A 27,628-nucleotide genomic window follows, 5' to 3' on the forward strand; every position below is an offset into this window, starting at 1 on the left:
GCCTGGGCTGGTGCTGAATCCTTGCTGTTAGCTGGGAGGGGGTATTCTCTGGTGGGAGAGATTTTAGGTCTGGTGATAGATAGAGCCACCATGCAGCCTTGGTTTCTGACATATCTTCCCATTGGAAGAGGGGGGTGTAGGTAAATAATGGGGGCTGGTGATAGCCACTCTTGGGGGGGGGAGGGGAAGACTTCAAATTCTGTGGGATGCCCCTGACTCTTGGCCTGTGGCCTGAAGCCCTAATCAGTCTGGTGAAGTTGGGGAAGGAAGCTAGGTAAGGCTACAGAGAGGTGGGGGAAGTGAAGGTGCCTTCCAAGTGTCTTCCTGGTGACATGACTCTGACTGGGAATGTCTGTCCTCCCGGTGGCAAGGGCTGAGTCAACCCTGAGGGTGTGGCACAGTGGGGTTGGATGGTCAAGCTCCTGGAGCAGCCCAAGCAACACTTGTCTTCAAGGTCAAAGATGGCACATTCTGAGTTCGAGACTCTGTCAGTCCTGGAGAATAAATGCAGTGACCTGCAGGCAAAGAGGGAAATAGTGTTGCCTGGCCTTTCTCCACCATCAGAATAGGATCTTAGTTTGACTGGTTCCAAGACACCCTGGAAGCTGAAAGTCCGACCTACCATATTCTTGAATTATTCCCTTCTGACTTTCCTAAGTTTATTGGGGGTGGGTGGGAAGAAGGAAACCCAGAACTGAGTTCTGTTTTGAGTCCTTGGATTCAGTTCCTGCTAATGGGGATCTGTTAACAGTTTCATTGTTTCGTAGTAGCTAGGGTCAGAAATGAATGCTGGGTTCACAAGACCCCAGAGAAGTGATCACCTCCTCTTGAATTTGCACAAGGTAGGGGTGAGGACCACTTCCCTGGGAAGTTGGTTCCAGATTTTGGCCACCCTAACTGTAAAAAATTGCCTTCTGATCTCTAACCTAAGCCTATTCTCCATCAGCTTATTACTATTGTTCACTGTCACCCCAGGTGGTGCTGGGGAGAAAAGGGCTCTACCTATTTCCTGTTGATCTCCCCCGATGAGTTTGTAGGCAGCCACCAGGTCCCCCCTCAGCCTCCTCTTGCTGAGGCTGAACAGGTTCAGGTCCCTCAGCCTCTCCTCATAGGGCCTGTCCTGCTGCCCTCTCACCAAGTTGGTGGCCCTCCTCTGAACTCCTCTCCATGTTGTCCACATCCCTCCTGAAGTGTGGCGCCCAGTTCTGGACGCAGTACTCCAGCTGCGGCCTGACCAAAGTCGCATAGTTATGAACATCTAGAGCAGGTAACTTCATTTTTCCAGGCTTTTAGGAGAGGGTTTAAGCCACTGTCTTAAGCTTTCAAGGCAAACCCTCAGACAATTAATTCTTGTCCTCCCTGATGACAAAACCCACCTGACACTGGTTGTAGGCCTTGGCAAAGGGCATCCTTGTCCTAAAAGGAAACTGCCCTTGCTCTGTAGAAGCAGTTGCATAAGAAGGCAAGTGCTCCCCAGAGAAATCATCAGAAAAGCCTCAGAGAGTATCTGTGGTCTTCTTAGTAAATCCATAAAGGTTTCCATGGTTCTTTCAGGGGATGGGTTACCCTGTAGCTTAAGCATCTTACTATGCAGAGGATTTGGGGTGTAGTAAACCTCCTCAAGTATGAGGTCAGGTAGTTGGGCTAGCATTTGCCCCATAAAGCTATGAGGAATGGGAGACTGACTTGAAAATGAACCGGGGACATTGATAACTTAGTTACTGTATATTAACATTTTGCCACTCTGATCAAGGATCAGTGGTAAGATCCCACACTTGGTGAGATGCCCTGTTGTAGCAATGCCCAGTAATAGCTATAGCAGCTTTGCCATTGGGAGCCAATATCCTCCTTTGCAAATGAGTTCATTAACTTCCCTTCTGCTCAACTTGCAAATGCTGCTACCGCCATGTTTCTAGAGGCAGGCTCCAATGAAGGTGATTGCCTGGAGCCTGTGGCGGGCAACCCACATACCCCGGTGGGGACGGGTCCTGAACACTTCATGAAAACACCTGTGTTTTCCAAAGGGGCCTTTGTTTAGGTTATGGTGAAAGTGGTCCATTTTCTAAGCCAAACACTCTTAAGCTAAAAAGCTTTCAGCAAATTCTCTGTGTGTGCGTGTGTGCGTGTGTGCACGTGCGCGCAGAGCCGGCCTTAGGGAAAATGGTGCTCTGGGTGAACTTGTATTTTGGGGGGGCACTTCCTTCCCCCAAAGGCAGTAGCATTGCTGCAGGCAGAGGCAGGCAGGCAGGAGTGTGGGGCACAGTCCAGCGGGAAGGTGGAGTGGCATGGTATGCCAGACAGGCACTGCTGCCACCTGTACTGCCTGGCCCGGTTCCTCCTGAGCAGTGGGTGGAAGCAGGGGGCGGGCTTGGCCCTGTTCCTCCTGCCTGGGGCTGGAATCAGCAAAGGCAAGGCAGGAGGAGAGCACTGCTGTGAGCATGGGCTGCTCAGGGGTGTGTTTGTGTGTGTGTATGTGGTGCCACCCTGACCACGGTGCCCTGGGCAGCTGCCGAACGCCAAGGCTGGCTCTGTGTGAGTGCATGCATGCCTGCATGCATGCACGTGCATGCAGCTTGACGTCACCAAGGTTAGGCATAGGGGAACAGATGTTTCAAAGGTGATCAGAAGTCATATGTGCCTTTGACAACCTGCTGCTGAACAAATAAGGGTTTCTGATATTAAGAGTTACAGAAGGGGCTTAGATGTCGCCTTCTAACCAAATGAGTGCCAGCTGTACTCCCCATAGGCCAGTCAGGGAAGCCTGAGCAAAGAGCCTTCCAAGTGTCTTCCTTGTATATGCACATGTAGGGCCTATAGGCAGGCAGTGGCACGCCTGCTGCTCCCAGGAGAAGCCAAGGCAGAAGTAAGTATGGTAGGTGCTTCTGAGTGACAGGTCCAAAGTCCTACACCAAATGGGAATAGGAATTCAGTTGGAAGGCAGGGTAGATATGCATCTTTAGAGACTAAATAAGATGCATAAAAAGAGACTACCAGCTTTCTTGAGCTTGAATTCACTTCATCAGATGCTGTGAAAGGACAGCAGAGAGCAGAGTATAAAGTGGAGTGAGTGATTAAAATACAGTGGGTAAGAGAGCAGTGAACTGCCTTTCACCACAACTACATGTGGCGCCTTGCCTAAATGGTGCTTGAAATAATCCTTCTGTTCTTAGTTCTCGTGTCCCGGTGCTTGGCCTTGGCTGAGGAGCAATGAGCCAAACACAAGACGCAACACTTTGTTCAAAAGGTAACTTTTCAGTACCTTTGATTTCCACTGGTCCTGGTGCCACTCTGTGCTGCTCCTTTCCACAATGCACATATGAGCAGCCTGAAAGCTGGTTTAACATATGCCAGAGGTCCTAAAGTACTGCCATAAAAACTGGGGTTCAGCAAGGGTGCTGGGAGCCCTTATCTCCCTCTTTCCCCCAGTGATGCCCCATGCAGAGTATCAGGTGAATGCATACAAGACTCCCTTTGCTACCCAAGGATCCTCCACCCCCACTTCCTCCAATAGTGAGGATGAATCAAGAGGTGAGAAGAGGGCTCCTGGGTTCTGCCATCCCAGACTATTTACATCATCAAGACTCAGGCCCTCAAAAATCACAAACTGACATTAAAAAAAAACAACTTTTTTTTAAAAGACAATTTGGGGATGGCAGGGCAAGAGAGACGGGATACCTGTTTTAAAAAAATGAAAGGTGAATTTCTGCCCAAGCCCCATAACTCCAGACATGAGGGAGAAAAATAGCTCATCACAAGAGTTTACACTGCTGAATCCCTGTTCTCTCCAGCACTTAGGAGTCCCCTAAAGATACAGATGGGCCCAGTGCTCCAGTTAAAGGGACGAGGTTGGGGAGATGCCGAGTTTGAGCCAAGCCCTAAGGGGAGGGGGTGCTGAGTGCCACAGAGCAAGGAGCTGGGGTGGCTCAGTGTTACCTGCAACACAAGAATCATGGACTCCCTGCACCCAGCCGCTCCTGCTATAGCAATAGCTAGGACACCTGGAGAAGCACCGAATTTTATGGGTGCCTTAACGAAACACGATCGAAGTTACTCCCTGTGTTCTGCTCTTCGCCTTGGGTTCCCTTCCTCGCAATCATGTGCCGGTAGTACCACAGTATTGCTAAATGACTGGCTTTCTTCCAGGAACGGTGGGGGTTCCCAAATTTTAATGAGCTAGCCTAAAGGCATTCTCTGAAAAACAGAAAAAAAGGAGCGAGGGAAGGCAAACCCGATCTTCTACTGCCATCTCATGGAGTTTTTTTTTACAGCAGTCTTCCCAATGCTTGAAGAAGGCTGCTTGTGCCTGAAAGCTTGCGAAGACCTTTATTCCAAGTATTTAGTTGGTCTAAAAAAAGATGTCACGTTTACCCAAAGAACCCTGCCCATCTAGTGAACAGAGGATTTGATGCTGGAGGTCAGTGTCACTAGCTCAGGGTTTTTTGTCACTAGACTTAGGGCCTTGTTACACAGTAATTTTGGGCAGTTCCTGGAGCTCTTAACCCCTGGACTGTCCACAAATTAACACCTTAAAGTGGGTTTAAGCACTCATTACAGGCACATTCAGACAAGTGCAGCCGTGCAGTATGTGGCTCCTCAAACACGTTTGCAGCGCCGCATACCACACAGTCCAGTGTTCTCCGCGCTGCAAGGGCGCGCTGCATGATCCGCACTATCTAGCTACTGTCTAGTGTTGCCAACTCTGTTTGAATCTATTTCAGGATTTGGGGCTGCATCTACACGAGTACTTACTTAACCATGTACTAAATGACTGCTCAGTAACCGGTGTTACTGCACAGTACTGTCCCCGCACAGCTTTTCTTCGATGCTACTGCGCAGTAATGTCGCTCTCATGGTCTGAGCCTGCCAATGCTATGATGCTGTAGCAATGAGCTATGGCACAGTAGCTCATTGCTACTACGCTATAGCATCTTGTGTAGGTGCGCTCTGGGAGAAATTTTAGCTGACTTCTTTCTCATTGTTTCTTTTGCCCCCTCACCCAAACTTAGACACCTCCGCAGAGTAATAGAAACATAGTATAGAAAAGAGAAAAGGGCAAATTAATTTCTCTCTAAACTGTTTCTGCTTTACAATATGGATAAGACTAGGAAAAATCCCCATAAACACTTATCTTTATTTACTTCCCTTTAGCTTCTCGTCTATTTTACAAATTCCAGCAAACCTGGAACCCAGACCAATTGCCTTTAGTCCTTCCTAGTCTATGGCAGAAATATTTCTTTATTTAAAAAAAAAAAAAGAAAAGAAGAAGGAAAAGTCAGGTTTAGGGATGATCTGGTATCTGTTGTCCATGACCTCACCAAGGTAATAACATAATTCGGTTATCTGTAGCCTTATAAGGCTAGGATTTTAAATTAAATTCCTCCAGCCTGGAATTTCACACGTGTCCTGCTAGACTGTGGGCGTGTTTGGATCAAACACATGGCAAAATATATCTATTATGAATTATGCACACCCACTCTTCTTCTGAGTTGCTGCTTTTCTTCCTAAAAACCTACTGCTTTATTTAATGCCTCAGGAGCTATATTTTTTAAACAAAAGCCTTTGCTTCCACATTTCACATGTCTCTTCAGGCTACATGTTGTTCTGGTACTAATCTGTGTAGCTTCATTGACTTCAGGGCAATGCTCATTTATACCAATGACTTGGTCCCAGACATTGAGCTCAAATGCTATCAGAAAATTGAAAAGGACACCACTTAGTCTGCACCAGCCAGAGGGTATTTTTACTGCTGCCATTAACTACTGCTGTTATGCAGCCACGGTGAAATCAATGAATGTAATCATGTTGGCCTAGGAGAGTATTCCTTGGCCATGGTTCAACTCTACAGGACAAGCACTAATAGCTTCAGGGGGAAGGGGAGATCCTAAGGTCTGCTAATGGACGGCTTCTGGGAAAAGCGTCCCCACTTATTGGAATATCCCAGACCATTCTGGCACAATGCATAATATCAGAGCACTTACTTTGTACCCCACAGCCCTTAATGCATTTACCACTACAGTGGTTGGTGAGGAAGAGAAGTGTTCGTCCCCACTCCACACACCGGGGGTAATGAGTTGCACACAGACTAAAACCTAGACCCACAAAAAGACTTAGGCATCTCAAGTGGGACTTGGGTGCCTACATCCATAACTGTGACCTCACCCCCAGTGCATGTAAGACTAAGTGACTTGCTTAAGACCACCCACGAAGAAGGGGAACAGGACCCTGACTTGAACCCTAACCCCTAGACAAATTGGTGTTTTCTCCTGCCCTGGCCATGAAATTAATGCAGCTGTGTGGAAGTTGTGAGAGTTCATTATACAACCCTGATTGATGATATATCTTGGAGTAATCCTATTGCTTTAGTTTCCTGGTATCTAAAATACATGCAACAATACTTCCCCACTTTTTGAGAGGGGGATTAATGTGAGGAAAACACTTGGAGATCTCTGCAGTAGGGTAGAAGGAGCGCATGGCTTTTGGGGTGAGCATCTCCTAGAACTGTCCTTGTGATCGGCTGTGTCTAGCATGATGTCACCAGCCAACTGAGAATGGGATGTTTCCTGGAGCTCACTTACAACCCCCAGTTAGTGACTGGGGAAATCTTAGGTGTGGTAAGGGCATGTAGGGGATCGGTGAGAGAGCTGGGCAGGGCTTGCAACCCACGGCTCTGGCAGGCCACAAAATCATCCCTTTTCCTCCATCAGCTGGGTGCAGGTGACAGGAAGAACCTTGTTGCTGAATCTCCTGCCTTTGTGGGTTGGAAATATCTGACTAGACCTTCTGTTAATGGGTTGTTGGTTTGGGCTCCCATGAGAAACACTACTTAGAGCTGCTGTTGCAATCCCATTGCGCCAGCTGTATTTTCGCTGAGGTTTACCACGGGCCATAAACATTCTCCCCGGCAAGCTGAGGCCTGGAGTGAAGGATTTCTCTTTCAAGATTTTCCCCCCCTTTCTTCCCACACTGGAGATGGGAGAAAAGGTTTCAAGACGAATAAATCAAGTTGTCCCTGGAAATGATCACCAATCAGCTTTTCCTCACTCCCTATTCCCTTCCCAACCCCCACCCCCAACTACCCACACCTGCTGATTGCCCCTCATGACCCCTTCCCAACCGGCAGCAGTCTCATCTCTTATCCCAGCTGCTTCTGACACAGGTCTCCACTTCCTCCCCAGCAGATATTCACTTGACAGAGCACCTGGGACCTTCAGTCAGGGAAGGGCATGGCAGGGGGTGAGCAGGACTAATGCCGAAGCGTGGTACTGGGTACGCATTCAGAAATCTTATATCAGCTGTGATGTTGCCTAGTAGTTATGGCCCTGCCCAGGGATGCACAAAACCTAGATCTAATCCCAACTCTGCCACTGACCTGCTATATGACCAGTCTCTTCTCTTCTCTTTGCTTTCTTATTGTTTGGTCATCACATGAAGTCTTTATAGTGTAACCCTTTTAGAGCAGGGAAGCCCTCTCTCACTATGTGTCTGTACAGCACCTAGCACAGTACGGGCTTGAGGCTGCTTGGATCCTCTTGGCCAGTGATTCCCAACCAGGGTGCTGTGGCACTGGGGGGCCCAGACAGCCCTTGAAGGATGCCACCAAGAAAGAAGAGACACTTGAGAGAAGCATAGGTCCCAGTGAGGAGATAAGTGTAGGCTCGTCCTTTCCAGCTGCTCCTTCTCCCATCACACACTGCAGTTCAAGCTCTGCCCTTGGCCTTCCTTCCAGGCCGCTCTTCAAGAAGATGAGCACCATAATAAATATGTTAATTTTAGCTATGGGGCGCTGCTCAATTCACAGAAGTTATGGTGGGGTGCTTTGAGTCCAGGAAAGTGGAGACCTGCTGCTGGAGGCACTCATGTAACATAAATAATAATGCTATTCAGCCAGGGCGCCAGGCTGCAGTGCTACCTAGGTGGGAGGTGGTCAGCTTTCCAAAGGTGACGCCCATCATCCCCAGTCTTGGGGAGCTCCTGCTGCATATGTTACTTGACTTTGCTTCAGCCTGGATAGCTTAGCTCAGATTCCCACTCCACTATCACTCGCTGAGAGCCTCCTCTCCCCTTGCCGACCGCGGATGGGTTTGTGTGCCTGCCAAAATGTTCCCCTTCCTTCCTCCCTGCTCCTTTGATTCCCAAAGACTTCGCTTGGCATCTCTGACTCGGCAAGCCTTAAAACCAGAATTGGGCACAGTGTCAACGTCTGCTGGCGGGGAGCCTGGCAGAGTCGACCGAGAGAGAGGCGTTCTCCCAAACCGTATTGGGGAGAGGAAACCAGGTCAGCCTGTCTGCGGCATCCTGGGCAGCTGCTAGCGGGTGTTATGGAAATGATAAATCACTGTTTCGTCTCTGTGTGCTGTTCCCCATGCTCCTGCAAGCTATACCTTACACCAGACTCCTGCTCTTGGTCTGGTTTTTTCCCATATATGCATACACCTGGGCCATAAAACAAGAGTTCCCATGAGGTCATAAAACAGAGCATTATGGTCATTGCATTGTTGTGCTGAAACACAGCATCCATTTGTCCCCTTCCCTGCAGCCAAGTTCATTATAAGACTGCAGAATTATTGATATTACAGTCCCCAGAGGCACCTACACCTTCAGAAAGCCTTCAGTTTGAATGGACAAGACCAAGGAAGGTCAGGAGGGGAAACAGGGTGGAGGAGACTTGCCCAAGGTCACACACAACAATAACAGAACTGGGACTACAATCCAGGTGTCCTAGGGTCTTAACCACTAGATGCACCACTGTCCATGGCAGCCACAGCTGAATTTTCAACCCTGTATGATGGGAGAGTTGGTTTAACTGTCTCACACCTGGATGCTTTAATTAAGGAGCAGCAATGGTCAGTGTTAAGACATTTTTCTTCCTCCCACCAGCTACTCCCAGAGCAGCCTCCAATGCTACTAGCTCCAGTAACAGGAGAATGATGGTGGGTGGGTAGGTAGAGCCCCCAGCTCAGTCTGGCAGAAGATGCCATTTTGTTTCCAGCTGCAGGCCCCAAGAACTGTAGTTCATAGACATGGGCTATATTGCATTGAGCAGCCACCTTTAGGGGAGACATCTGGGAAGCTAATCACATTGAATCCCTTATTATAAATCTTAGCCTTTGGGCTATTCAGCTTGCCTCAGCATTGAATCATCACAACTGGGGCTGAGGGCAAGAAAAGCAACTTCAACTTGGGGAGGGGGCGGTTTCTGCCCATGTGAGATGAGGAACAGAGAGCATTTGGGTAGCTTCAAGAGGCAAGGAGGGGGTTAAGAAGGTCGGCCATCAGCAAATTGAGGCTGGGGTGGGGTTGGGGGCGCAGGGTATTATGATGGATGCTCAGGAAGAACTTGGGCTTGATGAGGACTGGCTGGGTGGGGTTTTCAGGCCTGTGTTTATGCAGGAGGTCAGGCTACATAATCAAAATGGGCCTGTCTGGCCTTCAAACCTATGAATCAGGACAGGGGGGTGGGCTGCTGCTTTTGTCTGGGGATGCAGCCAAGTGCTGTTACATCCCTGCCATTGTCTCCTGAGCAAGATGTTTCTGCAATGAACTGTGGAAGAACCAGGGTGTTCCCATGAATAATTCCACTGGGGAGGACGAGACGCCAGGCGGGCTCCATCCTGGGGAGGCAGGGACCCAATTACTTAACTTCATGTCATTGGCCCTCCTTGGACAGCAGGGCGGTGGCATTCCATGCTAGTCCCAGTTGCATGGAGGACTGAGGCTAGACTGATCCCAGTTGTTGGGGGACAGGGATCTGGGTGGTTCAGATGACCCAGCATGCTAACTCCCCTCCTCCCCACCCCAGTGGCACCTTAAGTTATAAGGACTCGCACTCTGTGTAGCATGGCACAGAATCAATGGCAGGCTGGTGAGAAAAGCTATAGGAGGGTGAGGGCATGGATGAGGGAGACTGCAGAGGCCTGGACTGAGGTGGGTTTGAAATGGCATGGAGACCTAGCAGAGCCAGGTGTCGGTCAGGTCTGAGGTTCATTTGCACGGGCTATTAGGCCTGGAACTGCAAAGGCTGCTCTGGGCTGGAGCTGATGTACACTGGTCTGATTCACTTTGGGGGCTCCCAGACCTGGAAGAACAGCAGGAGATGCTGAACAGGGCTAAGAGACTTCAGCAAAGGTGCAGCTTGCAGGGGTTGGAGGCGGATGTTGGGGGCGTTGGTGGGCAGTGCATCACCAGGGTTGAAGGAAGGCAGGACTGGGTGCTTCAGGCTGAGATGCTGGGGGAAGGGGTTGGGGAGGGGACAGCACAGCCAGGGCTGTAATAAGGGGCCCAGGACTGCAACAGCATTGTGTGTGAGTGTGTGTACTTACCTGGCAGGGCAAACACCATGTGTCTGGGTCCAAGAAGGCAGTTTTCCTTAAGACTCCTGGGGATAACTGTTCTTCTGGCATAGTTTAGTACCCGCCCAGGTGTTGGGGCTTAATGCCCATTTTATGGAAATGGGAGGCTTCTCCCTAGCTTGTTCCTGTGGCCATATGGCTGAAGGCATGCAAAACCTGGGAACATCCAAACCCCAAGTCTCCGGGCTTGGGCCTGCACATAGGATGCCTGCCAAAAGACTTTGGAAATATCTGAAGCCCCTGGTGGGGAAGGAGGATATGTGCTGGTTGTAGAGCCACTTACAGTTCTGGACTGACTCATGGATTTGGACTTGATTTGGACTTGATTTGGCTTGAAACACAAAAAATTTCTTACCAAAAAAAAAAAGAGTGTGCGTGCGCGTGGGTGTTTGTGTGTGTGAGCTCAGAACTGCGGTTGCTCCCTAGAGCACTGGTTGTCAACTGGGGGTATGCATACCCCTAGGGGTACTTAAAAAGGTCATGGGGGCACGGGGGTAGGGGGGAACTCCTGCCACTGCATCCACCCCGGCAGAGTCCCGGGGGCCACATGCCCTCCCTATCTGTGCATGGATGGAGGTGGCTGCCCCTGCATGCTGGGCTGTGCCGTTGCAGCTGCCCCGGGAGTGGTGCGATTCCACGTGCCTGCTGCTGCCTGGCTGTGGTGTTGAACGTCTCCCAAGACAGCTGCAGCAGTGTGCAAAGCCCAGCACACTTCTGCAGCCGCCTCCACCCCAGGCACAGATCGGGGGGGAGAGGGGGGGTTCACACAGAAGTGGGAGGCCCTCCCCCCATACCCCTGGATGAGCTGCCCGTGCTCTGATTGTCCCATGACCTGGCCCAGCTGGGGCCCCATTCACCCTTCACTGTCTGTGTCCCACTCTTTCCCATGATTCCTCCCCCCCCCACCCCGCCCTGCAGCCTTTCCCCACAGACTTACCTGTTGGGGTGGGGGCGGTGAAGGGGAAGGGACGCATACACACATGCACGCTCACACTCAGCCCCTCCAAATAATTTTGCTGAAACTTTGGGACAGAAGGGGTACACTTGTTAAAAAAAGGTTGAAGACCCCTGCCCTAAAGGAAGTTTTCCCTGTTACCTGTCTTCCCAGCCACATTCCTTTAACCAGTAGGCATAACTGCCTGTCTGGTTGGTGCTGTCAGCTTGAAGCTCTGCAAATTCCCTTGTCTCCCTCCCTCCCTCTTACATAGACGAGCAAGGGGCAGCCAGCATCCTGTCTGGCAAGAGCTCCCTTGCCTTCTGCCAGCGAAAGAGTTAAGTGCCGGAGGAATGTGTTGAACAGCTGCCACATTCCCCTCATGCCTTTCTGTCTTTGCCTTGACCTGCTTTCCCAGGCCCTGCTGCAGTGCCTTATTTTTGAAGGATTGCTTGTCTAACCTTGGGACCACTGCTTGGGTTTTGCAGCAGGGGAGAGAGGGGAACTGGATGCAAATAATTTCTGAGGGAGCGGCAAGGACCAGGGTACACTGCTGTGTTTGGGACTTTTGTCTCATGTTTTCACTGGCTCTTGAAACAAGCCAGGCAGTAAGGTAGGTTAGGAATGGGGGTTGCAGGGGGTAAGGAGCAGTCTGTGTGGGGATGTTGTGACAGAAGTTATAATGTAGAGACATTCCCTTTACTTAGAAGACTGCAGAAGTTTGGAATTGGGAGATGGCCCCTCAGTTAGGAGAACTAGTTAAAGAGATATCAAGGGTCTTTAGAGGTTGCCTACTGCTCCACAATTAAAGTTCATTATTTAGTTCTTGTTTATGTATGCCTGAACCGAAGGATCACTGCAATGGGCTCCTGTGTGGTCCCAAAACCTCACCACTTACTCACCCCTGGCATCTTTGCATTCCAGAGAGAAGCTGTCTAGGTGCTGACCTTCTTGCAGCAGGCAATCTCTGGGGTCAGGTTCTCCTTTTTGCACACTAGTGACTTGTAAGAATGTGACTTAGGATCCGAGGAAAACAGGCAAGGAATCCACTGTTCTCCACAAGGTCAAGTCAGATCTCAAAGCTTTCATTTTGTGAGGGAAGCAGCCATGGAGTATGAGTCTGCCCTAAAAAACAATGGAGGGATATGGTGCCTCCTAACTAGAACTGCTTGAATTTTCGAATGCAAATCAATTCCTTCTGCCTCAAGTACTGTTAGTGGCCTACACTCCCAGGGTGGGGGCTTCTTTCTGACTCTCTTAATCTAGATGAAGATCCCCTGAGATGAAGGTCCAAACAAAACTCCAGATCCAGACTCCTCTGAACTCAGAGCAAGTCCAGAGCTGGATCAAAACACCACTGCTTGGTCCCATCTCTAAACATACTGGTGCAAGGATTCTCCAAAGTCATGGTAGAATGAATACCTCTTTCTTTTTCTGACCCAGAAGGGGAAGCATGAGTGTAGGAGCTAGGGGAATCCATGTCACATCAAGGATTACATGATTCCAGAACAGATCTGTTTTTGTAAACCTTTTCATAGATTTCATAGACATTAGGGCTGGAAGGGACCTTGGAAGAACGAGTCCAGCCCCCCGCCCAAAGGGCAGGAAGTCAGCTGGGGTCATAGGATCCCAGCAACATAAGCATCCAATTTGCTCTTGATGGTGTTCAGAGTAGGTGGTTGAACCACCTCTGATGGCAGGCTGTTCCAGGCCCTGGGGGCTCGGACGGGAATGAAATTCTTCTTTATGTCCAGCCTGAAACAGTCTCGCAGTAGTTTATGACCGTTTGACCTCATCATCCCTTGGGGCGCTCTAGTGAACAAACCCCAGATCCTGGTGGTCACCCCGATAAACTTGTAGGTGGCCATGAGGTCACCCCTGAGCCTGAGCTTTTCCAGGCTAAAGAGCCCCATGGCTCTCAGCCTGTCGTTGTAAGGTCTGTTTTCCTGACCTCTGATCATGCGCGTGGCTCTCCTTTGGACTCTCTCAAGCCTTCCACGTCCTTTTTGAATTGTGGAGCCCAAAACTGGACGCAGTACTCCAGCTGCAGCCTCACCAAGGCCAAGTACAATGGGAGAATGGTATCCTGGGATTTGCTTGAGAAGCATCTATGGATGCAAGCCACCATTTTGGTCGCTTTGCTAGCCTCAGCGTGGCATTGCAGCCTTATGTTCATCTTGCCAGAGAGCATATAGCAGTATCTGAGACCACCAGAAAGAGAGCTTGGCAATTCCATAATAACATAACCCTTCTCTATAGTGATTGGAAAAAAGACTTTATTTCATTTGTCAGCTCACAAAAGAGAGAGGCACTGTATCACCTGTACATAGCTTTACGCCTGTCATTGATCTCTCATGTTTTTCATCAGGTTATTCCATACTGTTATGGAGCAAAGACACAGGCCTCAGGTAGGAAAGGTGTCGATCTAGTCAGGCTGAACCATAGCCTCAGTGTTGACAAAGGATGGTGTAGAGTTTGGATCTAGGGCTTTGGATGGGTTTCAACCACTAGTCAGTTATGAAGCCTGGAGAAATATAACAACATGTATAGCTAATACTATCCCTGCAATAGTATTTCTTCAAGTAGTTATGCAATATCCCTTAGAGTATTAACACTGAAGGTATTTTTCCCTATTAATGCCATATATTCACTTGGTATGAGATTCTCTCCTCTGCAGAAAGCCAAGCCCAAGGTCTCTTCACCGCTTACGCTCTCTGCACTGGTCTTCTCCATGAGGATGAACATCACCCTCTGTACCTTTCCCTTAGCTTGTGGGGCAGTGAAACCAGACCCATCTGTGGCATTGCTTAGATTCACTCGCACCTTTCATTCCATAACACTCATGCCCAGCTGGTGTTTGGGTTCATGACACTGCAGGGAAAGGTTTAACTTGAATTAAGAAATGATAAAACAACAACCCATTGTGATTAGTTGTTCTAAATCACGACCATAAAAAATCTTTCCAGTCTTATTTAGGGGTGGTAAATCCTTCCCCACTTTTTTTTTCATTAAACAAAATATAAATCCTGAGCCTCAGTAAGGTTGACAGTATCCTATTAAAACTCCCTGCCAGATTCAGAGCTGAATTACAGCAATGTAAGTTAGGAGTTGTTCCACTAGCTGTGCCATCCACATGAAGTGGAGTTGCACATTGAAGAACTTTATTTAGATCATAACTATTTGTGGCAGCCAGGACCATCTCTTTGTCCTGCGTTGGTACAGAGTCTAGCATCATGGGGTCCCAGTTCATGACCAGAGCTCCTAGATACTACAGAAATACGAATAATAAACTAATAGTAACTGGGAAGTAATGTTACAGTTACTGAAAGCAGGTTCAAGCCTTCTATGTCTGGTAAAGGGGTGAGGGATCTGTAAGTAGAACAACTTGAGCTTGACAACAGACGTTCTGACTACTCCCAAGTCCAATTACACCAAAACCTTAGCTGTATTCTCATCTTGAGATGGTGGAGTAGGATTTCTAAAGCCATAAGAGATCCCACCATTAAAACACAGAAGGGCACAGTTTAGACAATAGAGCTATCTATTGATATAGTGTGTAATCTACAGGCAATGGCAGTGCGTGACAGAGTAACAACCCTGGTTTTATTCAGTCTAAAGTATCAGCAATCTCCACCTGGAAACAGAATAAAAACCAAAGATTAAAGAATAGTTAAGTATAAAAATATTTAAAATAATTGCTCTTATTTCACTCATGTTTCTTAAAATTAAGCAATGGGTTTGATCTTGAGAAGCTGATGGATTAGAGAAACATCTGACGTGCCCAGTGTCTCAGGTCCCAGAACAGGTCATTCCAAGTGCCATCTTAAGGGCTGAATTTGGGTGGAGAAGTCAGCGTCATGTGTTACCCTTCTAGCCCTGTTTGGGTCAAGACCTGTGAGGGGAAGATAAGAGGAGTCAACAGTTTGAAAGAATCAGAGAAAAATAAGGCTAGAAGAGATCTTGCATGGCCGTCTAGTCTGGCTCCCTGCTGGAAAGCATCCCAGACAATGTTAGTCTAGTCTGCTCTCAAAAATGTCCAAGGATGGCGATTCTACAACCTCTCTAGATAAGTCTGTTCCAGTGTTTAATCCCCCCCAGTTAGAAAGCTCTTCATAATGCCCAACCTAAGTTTCCCTTGCTGCCCATCAGCTCTGTGGGCCATACCTTATTTTAACTGCTAGGGATCTGATGGACTTAGGTACCTACATGTGATCCTATTCCACCCAACTTGATACACTGAAAAGCATCCATGCACCTACTTCTGTAACACACCTTCATCTTGGCAGTAAGGCTAAGTCACAAACAGCAGCAAGGGACCCACCCACATTTTGCATTAACTGTTTTTCATGGTCTTGATCTTGGTTCCCTGTGCTGCAGTCAGGATTCAGCTCCTACCAGCCTGGAGCAAAGCTCCCCATCCTCTGTCCCCTGAGCCATCACAGTTTCTGAGTATGACGGAACACAGCAAAGTCTCTCCCCTGCTGGAGCCTGGAGTCTAACCTCCAGCAGCCTTGGCTTGCCACTTTCCATTCAGGACCAAGCTTGGGCCAGGCTCCAAATACTTTTTTTACGGGAAAATTTAAAGCAAAACGAAATTACTTGAAAAGAAAACCGACTCCCTCTCTCACTCCCCTCCCCACTCAGTTACTTTGTCAAAGTCAACAGCCGTCACGCGGCAGTTCTGGGAAGCCTTCGCTGCTGGATTCTTGTTTGTGCTGGCTTCCCCAACCCTGTGTGGTTATGGTATTAATAGATTTGTTTCGAAGAAACACCAGTGTGATTCCCAAGCACACACAGAGGAGGCCGGGACAGGACTGCAGGAAGGGAAGGAAGCGTAGCTCCAATAATCAGTCACACTGTGACCAGGATCCTCAGCCTGGCACCCTTTTGCTTACCCCAGCTGGGCTTGGTGACTCTGGGCAAAGTTTAAGAGACAAAGTAGGAGGTGCTGAAAGCAAGCTTAGCATGCAGTATCCTTCTGTCATCTTGGCTTGATCCCAGCTTTCTCTACTTTACTGCTGCAAAACACAGCAGCCCTGATGTTGCTGTAAACTGGCCCCCTGGCCATTTTGCAGTCCACTGCCTCAGCAGCCGCCAGGCTCTCAGAGACTTCCTGTGCTCACACAATGGGTTAATGACATAACTACAAGGCTCCAGGTCCCCAGTCCTGTGTATCCATCACTCAAGTATACACAAGGCAGCAGGACACAGGGAGCAATCCTGCATGGTCAGGGAGTGAGTGATGGGGGTGGAGGCTTTGGTTGGAGAGAGAAATTCTATGAAACTTGGGCTGTTCCTTGGGCGAGAAGTCCTGAGCAAGATATCTCGTGCATAAGGCTTTGTAAAGACCATAGACTGATGGTGACTACGGGCAGCAGAACAAGGGGATCTTTGCTCTGGGGCAGGAGCTGTTTGGGAAGCAGGTCATTTTGAAATGGCATCTGGATCCAAAACTCTTTTATTTAAGACAGAGGTGTCCAACATATGGCCCAAGGGCTGGATCTGGCCTGTGGTGCCATTCCATCTGGCTTGTCAGGCTACTGGTGGACAACCAGAAACTGGGGGCATCGCTATCACAGATTTTGAGCCCCCTGGGCCTTGCTGGACATGACTGTCAAGAGAGGGCTGTGTGACATAGCTCTTGAGAGCCCTGTGACCACCTGGCTTGATGTCACTTGCACCCTCATTACCACCTCCAGATTCCTGCTGGATGCCTCACGGCACCCTACCAGTGATGATCCCAGACACCTGCAGCTGCCACCAGACCCCTGCTGCTGGACCTGTGGATCTGGCGTAGGAGGAGGCCTCTTATCCAGATCCAGCCTTGAGCTCAGGGTAAGTTTGACATCCCTGATTTAACATGCAAACCCAAGTCCCACTAGGCCCTCAGGTGTAGCCATGGTCCCTCAAGGCCTCTTGCTATTTGGGTACCATTTCTTCATTATTTCTGGCACTGCCTTTTCCCACCCAGAGGTCCATTTCTCTTTTCTTCTCCAACCCACTGAGAAGGAGCCAAGAAAAACAGAAAGGAAGATTCACAGAGGTAAGGCAGACACCACAATGATGGGCACCAGGTACGAACCCAGACAAATAGACAAACAGAGAGCAAATTTCTTACTGGGCAATTTTGCAGTTTGTAGTAGCCACGTAACGTCCAGTATAATGAATGTTGCACCTCACCACGTTGTTGGTGAAGTCTGACTCCAGTACTATGTATTTTGGGTTCACCTGAACCTAAAAAAGGCAAGCAAGAAAAGAAAAAAAATCAGGAAATAAATCCTCTGGCAGATCCATCTAGACCTCCAGTTTGCGGGTCAGATCCAGCTTACGGAGCTGTGTCATCCGGCCCACAGAGCTCCCCAGGGGTCAAACAAAATTGGTAGTAGGGGAGCAGTGGCAGTATTAACTGTTGTTCTCCCGATGCCAAATTTCTGAACTCATGGGGGGCCCTATGGGCTGGAGAGCAGCCTGTGCATAAGTGAGGCAGTATTTGGGTATGCGGGGTGCAATTTGACCAGTGCAAGCTGGGTCCAGATGTACAGAGCCTGATCTTGGTGGCACAAGATGAGATCAGGGAGCATGGGACCTAATCTGGGCAGCACAGAGCCCGATCCCCGGAGATCTGGCCCATGTACCAGCCCTGTGCCACCCATACGGCCTGTGGGGCCAAAAGGTTGAGCACCACTGGTCTAGCCTATTTAGATTCAGCTCTCTGGAGCAGAGGCTACTTACTACTCTGTAGAGCGCCTGGTCCTGTTCCCAATTAGTCTTGTGGCACTACTATCCTTGAAGAGAAAATGGCTTTTCAAGCTGACGCAATAATCTTTCATTGCAGTAAATGGGAAAATTCAGGGAGGGCCAAATTCAACCTTGGCATAATTGTTTTTCACTTCCTCTGTAATCAATAGCATTATACCTCTTTACAGCAGGGTTTAATTTTGTCCAAGAGTGTTTGTGTGTGAAAACCAAGAAAAACAATGCATTTCCACGCATCTTTTACCCAGGATGACCTCTTATTGTTTAATTTTCATTGTCCCCCATTCCTTCTCCCCACTACTATTGTTATTCCTAATTGTCAGTATGTAGCTTGTAATCAAGTATTTGGTGGCACTCAGGCATATTTCTGATTATTAGTCATGTTTATGAAGATTCACATGAACAACACTTTCTTTAGATAGATGTTCACAAACCAGATGACCAATCTGGCAGCACAATCAGACCACAGTCTGGGACACAGTGTACCAAAAAAAATGCTCACCATGTATTGCCTAGCTCTATTCCTCACCATGGCCCATAGCTAGAAGTCCAGGAGGCCAGAGAACCAACCTTTAAGATGTAATTGCCAGGCTGTACATCCGTTATGTCAATCCACTGGCAGTCAATGTCAGCGTTATAGGTATCATAACAGCCGGGACTCAAGCCCTGGGAGAAGAAAAGAGCAGTGTTCATTAGCACAGGAACTTGAAGACCAGAAAAGACCATTATATCAGGTAGTTGCATACAGCCCAGGCCCGAGGATTTAATCCAGTGACTCTTGTAGTGCTCTCAAGCAGGGTTTGGGCTTTGCTTTCTATCTCTAGGGTTTCTCATTTTTTTTTCCCTTTCCTGGTGTTCCCTCCCTTTCCTTATACAGGAATCTATCTAGGAGTTACATGTTACTCCATTTGGAGCAGATTGTGCGTGTGCCTAGCCTGCATCTTCTACTAATGCTAATGTAAAAGACAGGTTTTCTTGTGTTTACTGGAGTGGCTGTTTGTGTCCTTCAGGAATGACTCCTGAGAAAACCCCTTTACTTAAATACATACAAATAGGTTCATGTCTTCTTTGCTCCTCCTTATATATCTGACCATTAGAAGTATCTACCTGCTGCAGTCCTATATGCACAAAAGTAGCATTAGCGATTCAGATTGCTGCACAGGCGCAAGATTGCTAGACTTTCGTTGTGTGCCAAGGGCGCACCTTACTTACAAACCAGCTGCTCTGAGATCTTTCTTCTGCGACTACTGGATTTTTCCACTCAGGGTAATGCAGGGAGTGGAGAAATAGTGAAGAATTTGGAAAAGACCCCTGTGCCCCTCCTGTCCCAGCACTCTGCAGCACTGGGGAATCACTGGGATAAGTCTACCAGCTCCCTCCATGAGAAAGGTGTAACCCATCTATGGCATGATGCCCTGCTGGAGGTTCCAGACCAGGTTTTGATAGACGGCTGTCCCCACCCTCACCCATGTGTGTGTGCAGTCAGTGGGGGCATCTTGGGGAAGACTGCCATGCATTAAGCCATTTGGTTTGCACTCAGAGCGATGTAGAGCTAACAGCCATATTCATGAGTGCTCCCCCCCAGATTTTGCTGGCTGACATCCCATCTCCTGGTCCCACCTGGGTGTGTGATGTGCAGGCATAGCGCTTCAGGTTCCCAAAGTCGCAGGTGGTGTCCTCCAGGCAGAAGCTGGCTTTGTGGCCTTCTGCCACCTTCCTCCCTGTGGAGGCATCAAGCAGATCGTAATGGCTGAACTCATCCATGCTGTGGTAGTGCCTGTAAGAAACCAAAGGGCAGAGATGCCTGCATCAGGGTATATGCCAAAGAGACACTTGGGGATGAAGGCTGGGTGCTAGGCTGGTAGCAAGGGCACAGAATCAGTCCAGGAAAATGAGGGGCAGGGTAGAAGAGCTGGAACAGCCTGCCATCAGAGGTGGTTCAAGCACCTACATTGAACACCTTCAAGAGCAAATTGGATGCTTATCTTGCTGGGATCCTATGACCCCAGCTGACTTCCTGCCCTTCAGGTGGGGGGACTGGATTCGATGATCTTCCGAGGTCCCTTCCAGCCCTAATGTCTATGAAATCTGTGAAATCTATGAAAGAGGCAGGGAAAGTTGTAGGACCCCACACACCAGAAATGTGCCACAAGACAGGCAGCCCCCTTAAGGCTTTCATATCCCAGAACGCATTGGGCATTTGGGGTAAATGTAAAAAAAGGGAGAAGAAAAGATAATGGGAGGAAAAATAAGACAGAACAAAAACCCCAAAAGGGCTGGAGAGAGGGAATGAGAACATGGGGGGAAGAAGGCAAGATGGTGATGATCAGGCAACCAGGGGTGGCTTTAACTCTAAGCATTTTAGCTGCAGTCCAGCAAAGCACGTAAGGGTCTGCACCAGTGCTTTGCTGAACTGGAGGCATAACCAGTGCTCCCTTGCCTATGGCAGCTCCCAGCTGCAAGGCCTGATCACTCCTAGGGCTGGCAGGGCCCTGGAGAGGGTTGGATTCCCCCGGACTCACTGATGGCAGCTGTGCCATTCCCAGGTGTGGCGTGGCCGGTTGGGCAGGAAATCTGCCGTGCCCTGGTTCTTCACCCGTTGAGGGAACCTCAGCAGAACCCGGATGTCGTAGTCGGTGGCCTCAGCAGTGTAGGCAGTGCTGAAAGGGTTAAGAAGAAGGAAAGTTGGAGTTGCCTCCTTTCATCCCGCATGACATCGAAGCCTTGGAAGACCTGAAGGCTTGGGTGGGGTAAGGTGCCAATAACCCTGCCAAGAGGGGACGTTTCCTTCCATACACAGGCACTGAGGGCTTCTGAAATCAACAGGAGCTTTCTTACTGATCCCAATTAGTTCTGGATTAAGCCACGTGTCAGAGCCTGGGGCTGAATGTCCAAATATTCAGCATCCACAGACAGACTTGGATTCCCCATTGGCTCCAGTTGGGATTTAGACCCCTCTCCACCTGGCCCAGACTTCCCCAGCACTCAGCCCCCTAGCAGCTTCCAATGCGATACTGCTGGCCAGGTTCCCAAAAGGGCTCCATGACTAACCATCACCCAACGGGCCAGGCTCTTCCGGAAATCAAGCTGCTAATTTTGTTGCTCATAGGGGAGCTGAGCTCAGCTCAATATTCTGGTTTCTGCAACTTGCTTTTTGAAGCTCAGCTCAGCAGGAGACAGAATAAAAACTAGTGCAGGCAGGTTTGAAAAACAGCAGCCGATGATTCTGCACAAAGACATTTCCTTAGCGGAAAAAAAACCAAGTTATTGAAAGAAATAGGACAGGGACCACCCCCCATCACTGAGCTTACCAAACAAGTTGTATTTTTTGTCTGAACTCTCAGCACTCACAATTTTCCTTTTGACTACGGTCACTTCATAACATTAAGTAACATCAGAAGCTTCACTACTTAGCCCTAAGGCTCTCGCTTCTCTTAGTCAGGAAGGGTTGATAATGAATATAATCCTTTCTCTATTCTATACCACCCCTTCTTCCAGGGGAGAAGGATTAGCCTGTATGTGACAAGCCTGAGGAATTAGCAGGTACTTTGCTAAATTGTTCAGTTTATGTGGTGCAAAATTTGCTACCTGTATCAGCCGGGCAATATATAGTCCAGCTGAGCAAAGCTGCCAAGCTCAGAGCGGGCCCTTTGGAGAGCATTTATTTTGAGTACAGGAACAGGTCACAGTTATGAAAGTGCTCCCAGCACTACAGCGCAAGGAAGGTCAGATGAATGATTGTGATGAGAAAAAAAATGAAACACAAAAAATCCCTGCATAAAATAGCCTGGCTCCTTGTTAAAATTCCAGCCAGCTGTGCCTTCCAAGTCATGGCTGTTTAATTAAGCCCAGATTCAAATAGTCTTACCCTTGGTGAAAAACAACTGACTGCACTGAAATTAGTAAGAGTTATGGGCTGATATGGTGTCACGCAGGGTGAGGTATAGAATCAGAAATTGCCCAACAATTAAAAAAAAAGCTCATTATTTAATGCAAGAGAAATGCTAGCTCACTTCCAGTCTTTTCTCTCTTATTTAATGTAACACCAGGCACCATGAGATTCAGGGGATGCAGCAGAAAGAGCATTCAGGGTCTAATCTACACTACAAAGTTTTGTCTGAATAACTAAGTTGACTCAGGGTGCAAAAAGATCATTCCCTGTCCTTCCCCCGACACCCTCCCGCAAACCAGATGTGGCTAAGTTTGCAAAATCCCTAGTGTGGATGCAGTTCTGAAGACAAATGAGTACTTCTGTTGTCATTGTTTCAGGGTGACATCCTATGGATATGTTGGTAAAACCCCTCACTTTTGCCATCATGTGCTGCCTCTCCGCTCTGCTGATGTAGCTCACCCAGCACAGCTATAGATGGAGGAACTCTGTCATACAGAAAAGCCCTCAGACCAGCCCACAGGCCCCAATTTGAAGCCTAACTGCCATTAGGGGTTATGAACCTATCTGCCACTTGTGCCTCTGAAAGGGGTTATGAACCTATGACCTAGACAAATCAGAGGATTGGGCCAAAAGAAATCTCATGAGGTTCAACAGGGACAGGTGCAAGGTCCTGCACTTCGGAGGGAACAATCCCAGGCACCGCTACAGGCTGGGGGCTGGCTGGCTGGGCAGCAGCTCTGCAGAAAAGGACCTGGGGGTTACAGCGGACAAGAAGCTGAATATGAGCCAGCAGCGTGCCCTTCTCGCCAAAAAGGCTAAAGGCATACTGGACATCATTGGTAGGTATGGTGCCAGCATGGCAAGGGAAATGATTATTCCCCTCTATCCAGCACTGGTGAAACCACATTTGGAGCACTGTGTCCAGTTTTGGGCCCCCCACTATACAAAGGATGTGGACAAATTGGAGAGAGTCCAGCAGAAGGCAACAGAAATAGTGAGGGGGCTGGGGGCATGACTTATGACGAAAGACTGAGGGAACTGGGCTTATTTAATCTAGAGACGAGGAGGCTGAGAGACTTAATAGCAGCGTTCAACTACCTAAAAGGGGCTTCGAAAGAGGATGGAGCCAGGCTGTTCTCAGAGGTGCGGCAGATGGCAGAACAAGAAGCAACAGTCTCAAGTTGCAGCAAAGGAAGTTTAGGTTAGATATTAGGATTAATTTTCTCACTGGAACAGGTTACCCAGAGAGATGGTGGAATCTCCATCCTTGGGGGTTTTCAAAACCGGCTAGACAAAGCCCTGACTGGGATGAGCTAGTTGGGGCTGGTCCTGCTTTGAGCAGGGCTTTGGACTAGATGGGACCTCCTGAGGTCCCTCCCAACCCTCATCTTCTACAATTCTATTTGCCACTTACTAGGTCCCCAGCAAGTATCTTGGGATGATCCTGTAGGGGGTTAGACTGGATGACCTACTGAGGTCCCTTCCAGCCCTATTTCTCTTATGATTCTTAGGACTGGCTTTAATAGCAGCGTGGATGCCCCACTGCTGCAGCCAACATGAAAACCAGACCATCCTTGGCAGCTAATAACTTATTCAACAAACTCAGCTTCCCTTTGCTGCACACTCATCATAGCCAAGCTGCTAATGATTTCCTCAAATGCATGGGTCATTCAGAATGAGTCACTAAGTCATTCCTTGGTCTGAATGTCCATGAACATTTACTGTAACTGAAATTCAATAGTCAAGCCATTTTGCTTGGTTTTGACTGGACACAGAGGTCACACAGTATTACATTCCCCGTGCCCCCGGTCTGAAGGGATGCTCTTAGGATCAGATTTCTAAAGTGAATGAGCACTCACATCTATAATGCTACCATTCACTTTCTAGTAATATTCCCAAATATTTCCATCAAATTCCATGAATATTTTGAGCAATAAACTCATCTGTTAGACTCCTCATGGAAAGCAGACATGGAAATACCAACCCCCAAACCCATGAGATTGTTTCTAATATTATGAGACGCTAAAAACAAAAAAGGTTGGATTCTTTTTATTTCCCTACCAATTTTGAGCCATTAGTTCTAACAGGGTCCACCCAAGTCTAGCAGTGAAGCAAAATGACTTAAGCTTTTTGCCACCACAGTCCCCTTCTGAAACATTTGGTGTCCCATTATTTAAGCTTCCAACAAATATCAGGATTAGAAACAACCCCCACTTTTTGAATGCAAGTCTTATGAAATGCCTTTACTTCAAGAACTTGGGCTTACAAGCAAGAATAAAAGACTCTAATACAATTATAAGAGGCCACAATACTGAGGGTATGAATGCAGCTGGAAAAGTCTCTGGTTCATTTGAGCTAGCAAAATCTCCAGGCACAATCTGGGGAAAAACACACCCAGCATCAGCCCTCATCTTTTTGCGATTTAAGATTACAAGGTCCAAGTCCTGAGATGCCCAAATGAAACACATAAGAACATAAAAACTACCTTTTACTGGGTCAGACCATAGGTCCATCTTGCCCAGTCTCCCATGTCACACAGTGGCAGAGAGTGGATGCTGAAAGGGAGAGTGAACTGGGTATGACCAGGGTTTTTTCCCGACTGTTCCTCTCTCGCTTGGAGCCTCCAACATTTCAGTTTGAGGAAGTTCTGATTCAGAAGCCATGCCCCTAACTCCCGTGCTTAGCAGCGACTGAACTTTGCCATGGTGTCTACACTACATTGGCATACACACAGCAGTGGCTAACTACCCAAAACCCTCCTCCAGCATGCTTTGGGCATAGGGCTGGGGTCTCTAATAACAATGTGCTTTTTAGCTAGTCCAAAGTCCTGGTCAAGAACCAGGTCTTCATGCACATTCAGGAAGAGCACAGACCAACTGACACTTCCTCAGCCTGACAAAGGGTATCTATACCTGAAAGCTTGCAGAGAAGAAATTTTCCAGCTATTTGAATTGGTCTAATAAAAGATACAGGATTTACTCAAAGAACCTTGTCTGCCTATGCACCTAGAGTAAGATTCTCAGAAGTGCTTAGCACTGACCCTTTGACATGAAGTAGGTCCGAGGCAAGTACTTTTGAAAATCCCACCCTATACATGTAACACTGGGAGATGGATGGAAAACAGACTATTTCAGGACATTTTGAATTTTTCTTTTAAAAAAACTTACTTTCAAAACTCCAGTGAAAAATAGGGAGCAAGAGGAAAACAGTTTCTTTCTATAAATTGTTTTGTCATCATCGAAACCCCATTTCCCTCCCAAAAGCAGCAGCTTTCATTTAAAGGTTTTTGTCCTCTGTGCCACTGGCTCTGAAACTCAGAAGAAAACTGGAAAACAACAGAATGGCATTACATTTATTGTCTTGCGGCTCCCTGCCTATTTGTGAAGAGTCCATTTCCTCTGTTGTCTCCATTTCCTTCACCTCTGAGAGCACACCTGGGACTGGAAGTGGAGCAGCACAGTTTCAGACAGTGCCTGAATGATAGCAGGATCTTCATCTTGCTTATCTGACACCAGTCAATCCTCACGAGGACCTACCTGCTCTCTGGGTCCAAGATCTTTCAAAACTCAATCAGATTTTTGGAGGCTGGCCTGTCATTACTTCTAAGGTGGAGACAACACTATCATCAACCCCCAGTATTCAACTATCAGGACTCAGAATCAAGAAACTGGTTTAAAAACCATGGCATTTCTTAATACCCAGCAACATCATCCTCATCATCTTTGGTCTTTAAGTTTCATTGTCTATAGTGTCTACAGGTGAAAGCTTTTCTCTGTAACCATGAGGGCTAGAAACATTTATTTAAAAAATAAATTCTCACCCAATCACCTGACCCTAGAAGTCAACGTAGTAGTAGTAGCAGCAGTAGCAGTAGTAGTAATAATAATAGCAATGATAGCTAGAGCTTGTGATGAAATAACGATACATGGTGTCACTGAATCAGGCATTTCTTTACCTGGCAAGGCACTTCTCTTCAGCAGCACAGCGCAGAGAGTAGAGGTGAGCTCTCTGCACGTAGGTGGAAGCTTGGACATAGTTTGGATCAGGCACTAAGTCAGGGAGGCCTGTAAAAGATGGAGAGACAGCCTGAGAAATGCTCCAGCAAAGCTGGAAAATGCCAGAGTCAAGCCTTGTGATGTCCACTTAAAGACAAATGGGGGCTGCTTCGTGCGTGCGGCTGACGCAGCGGTATTCTCAGACTTGGAGGCAGCCTCTCCTGACCTCTTTGGGAAGGTTTGCTTCAGCCACTGCCATATTTTTTTAATTTCAGCTAAAGATGGAAAATCCTCCCCCGCTCCCTCCCCTTGTGCTGGCAAATCCAAATCTTACATTTTCAAAGGCTGGCTGCCCCATTTCTCCTCCTGGAACTGATTAAATGAAAGATTTCATTGGCTGTATTAGCCATCAAATGTTCAAGGGATTTTCCCCGCCCCCTCCCAAATGAGCAATGGTAGAATATACTTTAGCACCAGCCTCCATGTTAACAATGACCTAGATGGGACATACCACCGCAGCTGAGCGGCCCTTCTTATTTGCCAGTATTTGCCAGTATATGTTGATTGTGAATGAACCTAGCAGTGGTGAAGGGGTAGACTTGAAGCTTTGATAACACGCCACTGAGCCCTCGTTGCATCCACAGGCAAAAGTAGCGTGATGTCTCCTCAATGGCAGCTTTTGATCACCTGATTCTCAGGCCAAAGTCCGTCCTGCTGCATCACCCACACCCCTGCCAAAGGAAGCTGGAGATGAGAACAGGCTTACCTAGACCTTAATTCTGGGAGCTGTGATGGTGTCAAATGGGGCTGATGGGAATCTTCCAAGCAAGTGACTGCCCCGTGCACTAGTCAAGGAGAAGCCTGGGATCACCTCTTTAAACTCCATTCAACTTTGGATCATGCACAGACCCTGAGTGAAGACAGGCATACCTTGCTGAGGGCATTCTGCCATTGACTTCACTGGGGGCCAAGATTTTACCCAAGGGTCCCTCATTCCTTACGAATTCTTTGGCCCTTCTTTGGTATTGCTGCACTTTTCATGTGGTTTCACTAACTTTTTTCTTGCCTGTTAACCACCCCTGGTATTTTAATTATTTTTAAATCTAGGTTATTTCCAGCTGTCTCCATTTCAGTGCTACTGCAGTGTTCCCAAAGTGCTCCAGGGCAGGGAATGAGGAAGGAAGGACAAGACAGATTTTTACTGCTTCTTCTGTGTCTGCCTTACAAGCACAGGTTTTAAAGGAGACACAGCTGTCTAATGACTACAGCAGGGGAGAGGGACTTGGGCTATTCGGTGCTACACCCAAGTCTGCCATTGTGTGAACAAGGCATCTAGCCTCTCTTCATCGTCTCCAGCTGGAGAAAACAGAATTTCTTTAACTCCTGGCAATGCTATGAGTTAAACAATTGGTGTTTATAAAGTGTTTTGAGAGAGTTGGAGGAAATGCCCTATAGAAGGAGACATTTTTCTTATGCATTAGCTTATGCAAATATGATTACACATACATGCACACACACACACACACACACATAGACACACACACACACGTACATGCATCATTATAGTTAGTTAACTAGCTAAATAAATAGAAGACAATATAGACATAGACAAAGCGCACAAACAAAATCCAAGCCCCCTCTCTTTGCCCCCCCCAAACCATCTGTGTTAAAATAGCTCTATGGATTTTGCTAAGGGCCTTGC

At 47.9% G+C, this 27,628-nt stretch overlaps 1 protein-coding gene across 1 annotated transcript in view; it reads right to left on the reverse strand.

Moving 5' to 3' along the window:
* Nucleotides 1-13,543: 13,543 nt before the first annotated feature.
* The window catches only part of LOXL1 (lysyl oxidase like 1), a 36,985-nt gene continuing 22,900 nt past the window's right edge, over nt 13,544-27,628 (reverse strand). Inside the window, exons 2-7 of the mRNA XM_090029184.1 lie at nt 25,887-25,995; nt 20,562-20,699; nt 19,660-19,816; nt 18,610-18,705; nt 17,402-17,517; nt 13,544-15,175 (exon numbers count right to left, since the gene is read on the reverse strand). Of these exons, the coding sequence (XP_089885310.1) occupies nt 15,169-15,175; nt 17,402-17,517; nt 18,610-18,705; nt 19,660-19,816; nt 20,562-20,699; nt 25,887-25,995 (623 nt within the window). The 3' untranslated portion in view covers nt 13,544-15,168. The remainder of the gene's footprint in view (nt 15,176-17,401; nt 17,518-18,609; nt 18,706-19,659; nt 19,817-20,561; nt 20,700-25,886; nt 25,996-27,628) is intronic.

This window comes from Crocodylus siamensis, chromosome 15 (assembly GCF_052110815.1).
Source record: "Crocodylus siamensis isolate JL-2025a chromosome 15, ASM5211081v1, whole genome shotgun sequence".
In the NCBI taxonomy this organism is placed as follows: domain Eukaryota; kingdom Metazoa; phylum Chordata; order Crocodylia; family Crocodylidae; genus Crocodylus; species Crocodylus siamensis.